Consider the following 8,570-nt stretch of genomic DNA (forward strand, 5'->3'; position numbering starts at 1 on the left):
ACGCCGCATTTTCTATTGTACAGTATCTTTATAAATTCATTAAAGGGGGGAGTAGCCCGAGATAAAGTTTCTCAATCGCGAGAACGTCGATTTAAAAATAGTCCTCGACTCTTTATTACGATCCTTCGATTCACTTTTGCGATTCACGTGCAGTTCGCAGTTTTGCGTAATAATCAGATCGTTTTGTTTTTAGCACTACGCGAGACACCCAGTTATTAATCTTGCGGAGCAAGTCATTATCGATCTTATCAAATTAATCACCACGTGCAGTCAGTTGGGCGATAGCTGTCAGTTTATATGTAAGTAGTCGGATTGTGGTCATTTCGTGGTCAAATGCTTCATACTGCTTATTCCGCCACGCTATCGATGCTCGATTTGTAACATCTCGCACGTCATTCAGCCGTTGTGAGATATTGTTTAACCGACTTGATATTATTTAATTAGTATAATTATTTCTTCTAGAGAGAGAAATGGATAATAAGAAAGACATATATATACATTTTTAACTATATCTTATATTTTACATTTCTTATACAATACAGATGCGATTAATTATTATTTTGTTTGCTTGCTAACTTACTTATATACTTAAAAAGTACTTCAAATTAATTTCTTGTATGCGTAGAATCTATGCATTAAACTTTTAAATTGACGTTCGCTTTCGTACACCAATCAACGTAATCGTAGAAAAAAAAGTAGTAGTATTAATAACAATATAAACGAAAAAAAAGTATTGCATTGACGAGGAAGTTATTAGAGAGGACGTGGATTCGCTGCTTTTTCCGGTCTATAAATATACGTATGTTTAGCGTATATATTTTTGCTCCTCTTCCCCTTTCTCCTCTTCCCTTTTCTCCTCTTCCCCTTTCTCCTCTTCCCCTTCCTCTTGTGTACATGGAGCGGTTACGCCCGGCTCGTTGCCATCTCTTTGCTGTAACAAACAGAAATTTATTTTACAAAAAATAGCGTTTCGACTGGGCCGGGTTTGTTTGCTCAGAGAGCGATTATTGACGTCACATCGGCAAATCGAGCTTTGTCGAAGTGACGTCAATAATCGCTCTCGGAATGAGCAAACTCGGCTCAGTTCAAAATTCTAAAAAATTGAATACCATAACTGTATTTTAATAGATTAATTGTACTTACGTTTTTCTGGAGGAAGACAGGAGTTTCTTGATGTTGTTGGCGTCGCTGGTAGCTGTGCCGGTGTTGGTGCCGCCGGTGGTGCCGGTGTTGTTGATGGTACCGCCTGTGCGTTTCTCACTAACAGCTCTGATAGTGGCGATGGCGATTGAATTGCGGCGAGTTGTCGCAATTTCGCATTTTCTTTTTGTAGCCGCTTCATTTCTTCCTTATCCTTTCTTATCCTCCATATTAACGTCTACGTCAGACGTAGATTCATTATTCTATAAAATAAATGCGTTATATATATATATATATATATATATATATAACGCATTATATATATTATTATATATATATATATATATATATATATATAATATGCGGTATATTATACATATGTTATATACGCGATGCGACGAGTTGCGAGTATCCGAGATTTTGAGATTAATTAAATGTATACTTACATTTATATTAAGTTGGTTGAGTTTATCCTCCATCATGCTTGAAAACGCTTGGTGACGAGGTATCAATGCCACGGTCTTACATACAGGTCCGGAGACTACCGCTAATTCTAGTGGTGGTGGCATGGTCGCTTATCGAAGATGCATTTAGTTTCTAGCATAGCCACTACTCGTCGCTGTCATCGAAGTCCGCAGATGAACGTAACCCGAAAACTCGTATAGCTGAAGCTAGCAGCGGGCGCTAACAGCGAAACGTCTCGCGGGAGGGGGAGGGGCAAGTGGGGGGGGGGGGGGGGGGGGGGGGGGGGGGGGGTACGAACGTATCGTAGGCTAATTATTATCGACCACTGGGTTTTTTTGAGATATAATTAATTATTAAAGATTAAATATATCTATATATATATTTTTAACAATATTTAAACAATTTTCACAGGCCGTGCTTTCGCAGTCTCTATGCGTACTGAACATCGAGATCAAGCCAGCTTTTGCCCTTTTGCTCTACGCGAGGTTTCTGTCCTCGCTGAGCTTGTTCATTGTTTTTTATGTTTTTATCTTCAGGTCTTAATTTTTTTTTAAGATATAATGACATTTACATCTTGCTTCTGAAACTGTAGAAAAATAAAGTAGATAAATAATTTATGGAAAAAATCAATTTTGAAAATTTATGCAAAGTAATACTTACGTTTTGCGTTGATTCGATGAAACTTCACGAGGCTTCATATTGCAATGTCCTGTTTCGTGCAAATAGGACATATATTGCATGGAAATATTGTGTAAAGTAGCTCTCTGCAATTCCTACAGAAACGACCGCTTAACTCGTTGTGCGGGCCGGTTTTATGTTTAGTTATTACTTATTATTTACCTTAATTTCCTTACACACGCTATACGACTAACTAATGGCTTTCCGTGCTGTTTCTAACTTGTGTACTATCACTCTGCGAGTCAGGATCGTACTGACGATCGCTCGGAATCGTTTCTTATGAGTTTCACATTTTATTCCTGAACTAGCTAATATAGTTATCATATTTTTAATATTTGGATTTTTATTGCTTCTAATCCCTTTGAGGGGGGTGGGGGAGATCTTTAGCTTTATAGCTTCTATAGCTTTATCTATAGCTTTATACATGTTATGAGCTTCGTTGCAGATACTAGGTCTTTTCACGTTTTCTATGTCATTCTGCATTGCAATAAGATATGAGGGAGAATTTGGGCTCAACCTCCTTCTCGTAGGGCTGGAGGCCAAAGAACCGCGTTAATGTCGAATACGTCTTCGATATTGTAAATGGCCACAATGTCCTGGCCATATGACATGGCATACCAAAGAGAGTCCAGCTCTTCGTGTTGCCACAGCCTCTCCTCTTGTATTTCTGCTTGCAGCTTATTATTGATGTATCCTTGGACTTTTATATCAGTCGTAAAGATCCACTGGAAAAAATAAATTATAAAAAAATTTTTCGCAATAAATTTAATAATTTAATTTAAAATTATTTTAAAAATGAGATGCTTATATATATAAGTATCAAAGATTATATAAACGTCTTGACGATTAATCGAGTCAAAATCAATGATCGAATCGTCATGACGATAAAAATTATTGCCAGTCAGACCGATTCATACGTCTTAGTTATTATTTCGTACTGGCAAATTACAATTGCATTGAATATAAAAAAAATTGTATACTGTTTTAAAAAATTATGGATATAATTAATAATAAATATAGTTAGATATACTATAGCTTCGGCGGGCGGAAGACCACGTATGTCTCTCCGTATAGCTGCATGTCTCACTCTGCAGTGTCGTAAATATGTAGCGTCCCCATTTCCGGAACGTCTACTACCCATTGAAAAAATTAAATTATAAAAATTATTTTTATAAAACATATAATACACGCAAATACACACACAAATTACGTACCTCGCTTGCAAGAACGGAAACAACTGCGTTTAAGATTTGCCATAGGACGAAGTTGCACGTTGACAATCGAATTAGTTTGATCAAAGATTCGACCACTGTGGACACTGTCTTCTTTCGAGAACAGTCCTAGCACCCACTGGTCGAAGCTCGATCAAAGACGTCGACATTGCGGACTCTGTCCTCGAAAGAGGGCAGTCCCAGCACCCACTCGTCGAAGCTCGAAATATGTCCTCTATTGTGCCTCCTTCATCCGATATCGCATTTTATCGCCTGCATGTTGCAACCAGTTTTTTATGTGCTTGACAATCAATGCAATGGTACAATCAGGTCCTTTTCTTCTAGTTTTATATTTTTCTTTTTTCGCTTTTTTAATGGTGAAAGGTTTATAAAAAAAATAGGTTTTTTAAAAATAAGGTCCCCTAAAGGAGTAACTCTCACCAGGATGTCGTGAAATCGTCGACACAATTTTTTTTAGTTTAGTTTTAATTTGCGGCTTTTTTTTTGCATTAAATAAATTCAAGGAGGGGGATGTACCGAGGTTTACATAGCAAAGTTAGGGGGTGGATTTCATTGTGTGATGTGTCAGAGTTCCCATTTTGAGGATTTTGGTTGGTAGGATGTTTTTCACCCAGGAGGTAGATTTTGAATTTTTATCTATCTATTTGCGAGCTGGTACAGTTACTACAGTTATCGATTTTTAAGATTATTTATTGGAGTAAGCCCCCACTTTTATTGGGGGTGCAACCCATCGCTTCTTCCAGTGACTCATCCAGTTTTTTGACCCTATTTTTTGTATTAACAGACAACGTATAGCCTTTCTTTTTAATTGTAGGTTCACAGGACGTAATAAAATTAAAATAAAAGCTTGCTTGTTTTATTTTGCTAGGATCCTCTGTTTTAGAGAATCCCAGGGACAGCCAGCACACCTTGGAGATTGCTATGCTGGTTGCATCCCATTTGGACGAGCAACTCCTTTAAATTACGTGTCTCATTCTCGCCTTCGGGCCTGGCCTCGAAGTCGACGATGGCAGCTTTGTCCTGACCAATATATACAAAAAATTATATTGTTATTAAATAGAATTATAATAATATTATAATATTTTATAATACTAAATTACGACATTATTAAATACCGACAGGATAATGCGCAATCTCGTGTAAAACGTGTCGCTATGGAATCAACGAATTATAAAAAAAAATTATTAATTTATATGACAAAGATGGCACACCTTTTTCCATTCAGCTCATCGAGTTTACCGGACAGAATCGGAGCTAAACCAAGCCATGTAACATTGCCGGCGATTCCTTCTTGTTGCAGAATTTGCATCGCAGCCTGCATAGCAAAATAATCCATTACCTTGACATTTTTATCAAACAAACTTTTCACAATTTCTTTAAAATATCTCTGCCAATTATACTCTATCACTGGAATGTTTAATTCATTGTCGGACCCTGTTTTGCTTCTAATGCCGTCGATTAAAGGTAAGATCAACTCGTTACGTTGTTTTGTGGGAGTTTTATTTCGATCCAGCGCATCTGGTAAACTTGCAATCGGAGACTTGGGCCCTAACTTCTTAGGTGTTGGTGGAATTTTTTTCTTGCCCGCTTGGCGGGATCAAAATTTTCGAGTTTTCCACGATATCCTGGTGGTCCAATTTTTTAATTTCATTGCCACTGTAGATCTTTTTCTCATTTGTATTTGCCTGAGCGTCCATAGTGAAAGATTTTAAGCATACAGTTTCCAGATGATTTTGATAAGATCTTTTCTGGGTTTATTTATGCAAATGGATCAAACATCGGAAGGTTCTTATTAGATGCGATTTAAAAATTGAGTTTTTGCGTAAATGTATGAAACAACATTGTACCTCCTCATATAGGGAATATTCTATTAAATTTTTAAAACACTCTGTTTAATTATAATCTCAATTAATAGGAAAATTGAACTTAGAGACACGTATTGTCATTCTCAGTTTGCACGTATGCAAATTTATAAACTTTCTGGATCTATGATCGTTGTAATCATTAAAACCGATTAGCTTACCATATTTCTTCTTCTTCTTCTTCAAACTCCTCCTCCATATCGCATAGTCGACGTAAGCCGAAGATATCTTATACGTCACCGGAATTTTTCTATATTTCGTCATTATTCTCCTGATCTATAATCTATAGTTCGGAACCAGCGGACCCAACGCTGGTGCTCAAAATTTAGAAACCCACGGATTTGCACTAGAAAATTATACATACTCCTTTTGGTATTAAATAACTTCCTATGATAACTTCCTTTTCCAATAATTCTTGTAATTTCATTAAAAATCGGGAAGAGTTTCATCGATTCTTGAATACATGCTCTAGTGTATGGTATATACTTCAAGATGTCTTCTGTTATAGGTGACGTTTTTTCAGGCAATACGGTTAGAGTTTCTTTTCGTAGTTTTGTTTCTCTACATTATTCGCTATATAATATAATAATGCAGCCGCTGCGCTGCTATCTATAAAAAAGTATGATTATATAATAACGCAAATCATCTAGATCGTTTTTATTGTTTACAGGCATTGAATTAAAATCCACATATTTACCGTATCAGTTTTTAATAACGCCTCCATAGCCCATACATGAGCTATTTGCTTGTCGCTATTCAACAATTTTTGTAATAGTGTTCGATTTTTTTGTTATATATATATATATATACATATATATAGCGCTGAAAACATTATACAAAAATTTAAAAAAAATGTCAAATCTATGAAAATATTTATACATACCTGATTGTGAAGGATCCGAACCCTCACCATATTTCTAATTCGTATCTCGTGCACGGGCACGTTGTCCACTCATATCCACTGAACAATAAAAGAATGTTAATTTAAAAATATTTTTAATATACAATTATATGTATTATATGTATTATACGTACTCCTGCGGCGGGATAAAGAATTTCGATGTAATCCTCAATTCTGTCCATTCTTTCCTCACGTACTTCATTGGCTGGATGCATAATTTCAATTTCAAAATCTTGCGCGCGGGCTATTTTTCACAAAAAACAACAAAAAAACTCGTTAAAAAAATCGCAAAAACCGTCCGAACACTCGTTTGCAACCGTTCGCAGACTCGATGTGACTGAATTTAATGACGGTTGCAGAACGAAGCGGGTAGAATGAAAACCAAAGTAGAAAAATCACCAAAGAAAAAAATGGTGGCAGTTTAAAAAACGGACAGTCCCTTCCGACGAAAAGTAATTAAGATAAAATACTTGTCTCGCACTACAATGGCGGACAAGGGTTCGACGGAGCATCGGCACGACATAGACGAGCGTCGACGTTCGCGTTCTCTGTCGCTCGCGTCTCTTCGTTCGCGTACTGCTGAGGATGGCTCGAAGAAAAGCCGAAACGTTCGGAAACTTGTAACTTTTTCGCGTCAAAAGATCAAAATCCTCGATCGATAATTGTGAAAATTGAGAACGTACAATTTTTAACTTATCTCTTCATAGAAGAGATGCTAATTTATCGTTATTTTGCGGTCGTCTTCAATTCTGCATTGTATTCCGATTGTCTACGACGTTGGTGAACTTGTGCAACGCTTATGACGAGCATGAACCTGAGATAATAGAATTGACAAAGTTTGTCAAATATAATTTTCCCGAGGAATTTGAACTGGACGACGACGACTTGGTAGAAAAATTGTGGGCATTAGTGGCCGCCAATCTGATCAGCGTTCTGGTGAACCTTGCCAAAACGGTCAGTCAGAATTGCAAGGAATTGATAGCGCGCGTTTTCAACGCGATATGTATTCTAGAGGGAGTGAGAGAAATGGTTGTTGATATGAAGGTGGCACAGAGGCATTGTTGTCGTTAGCGCTGGATGGCATAGTCGAGGGAAAGAAACAAGCTTCGCTAGCTTTGGTCCGTTTGGCACTCACTCCTGAGGTTATATTTCCCGGTCAACTACTCACGGAGTTTGTTCAACCCATCGTAAATTTTCTGAACCCAGAGTGTTCCGTTAATGAGAATTGCCAGACTCTAACAGCTTTGTGCAATCTAGCTAAAGTCAACGACAGCATGCGATAACATATATTCAAAGAAGGAGTATTTCAGAAGATTGAAGGCTTTAGGTACAAGGGAGATTATCTTTTGAGATTGGCGTCCTTAATTTTGTAAATAATAACATGTCGTACGATAAAGTATCGCAAAATGTATCACTATCTTCGACAATATTTATCCGTTACTTTTACTGTTCCAGCCTGCTTATCAACTAAGTCATAGGTAGCATAGGCGGCTAAAACTAACTTACCAAAAAAAGCAATACTCACTTCTACTACTTCCTGTACATTAGGACGCTGTAATAACTCGGTATGATAGGCATTCTTTTGTATTTGTTTTAGCGCAAGTCTAGCTGCTTTTTTTCAGTTCTTGTTCTCTACGTGCACGCTTAAATTCCAATAAAATTGCTTTTGTACCATTTTTAGGGGTGACCGATATATCATATCTTCCTAATCCACTTTCTTTATTGGAGTTTACATAGTATTCTTTATCATCGAGGTCAAACAGCTTAGCTAAGAAAAACCAATGGTAATTACTTTCTGCTTGTTTATCCGCTGTATTATGATAACTAACAGTTTTCATAATGTAAGCACTTAAATCTCGTATAAACTCATCTGCAAATCTTATAAACATTTTGATATTAAGCCGTGAAGTCGCTATTTAGTATTTTGAGCAAGATAATTCTCGAGTTGAGTATCTTATGTTATTGTACAAGGACGAGAATCAAGATATTAAGTTTGCAGCAGCTGCAGCTCTAGTGAAGTTGACGGTGGCCAACAAAGAGGCTTGCAAGAAAGTTTTCGACTCAAATTTCTGACTGGAAGTCCTACGCTCTTTACTCACCAATCCAAGCAATAACATACAAGAAATGGGTGTTATATTTGTGCTAAGTATGATAAGAAGCGTGCAAGATGTTGCTGCAAAACTCATCGAAACAGGCATAATGGAACTACTGAGAGCATTGAGAAACAAGAACAGTACCGTACAGAACAAGAATATCAAGGAATTGACATACATTGCTTTAGAGGCTGTTGCG

General features: G+C 37.0%; 1 protein-coding gene across 1 annotated transcript; it reads right to left on the bottom strand.

Moving 5' to 3' along the window:
• Positions 1 to 799: 799 nt before the first annotated feature.
• Positions 800 to 1,709, bottom strand: LOC112468714 (the record flags this gene model as incomplete). The annotated part of the gene is made up of 3 exons (XM_025038015.1): positions 1,587 to 1,709; positions 1,144 to 1,378; positions 800 to 931 (listed from the first exon to the last, which is right to left on the bottom strand). Coding segments are annotated over exons 1-3 (490 nt in total), but the record flags the coding sequence as incomplete, so codon positions are not given.
• Between the last annotated feature and the right edge of the window lie 6,861 nt (positions 1,710 to 8,570).

This window comes from Temnothorax curvispinosus, unplaced genomic scaffold, assembly GCF_003070985.1.
Source record: "Temnothorax curvispinosus isolate PA1 unplaced genomic scaffold, ASM307098v1 QBEX01001926.1, whole genome shotgun sequence".
NCBI classification, from domain to species: domain Eukaryota; kingdom Metazoa; phylum Arthropoda; class Insecta; order Hymenoptera; family Formicidae; genus Temnothorax; species Temnothorax curvispinosus.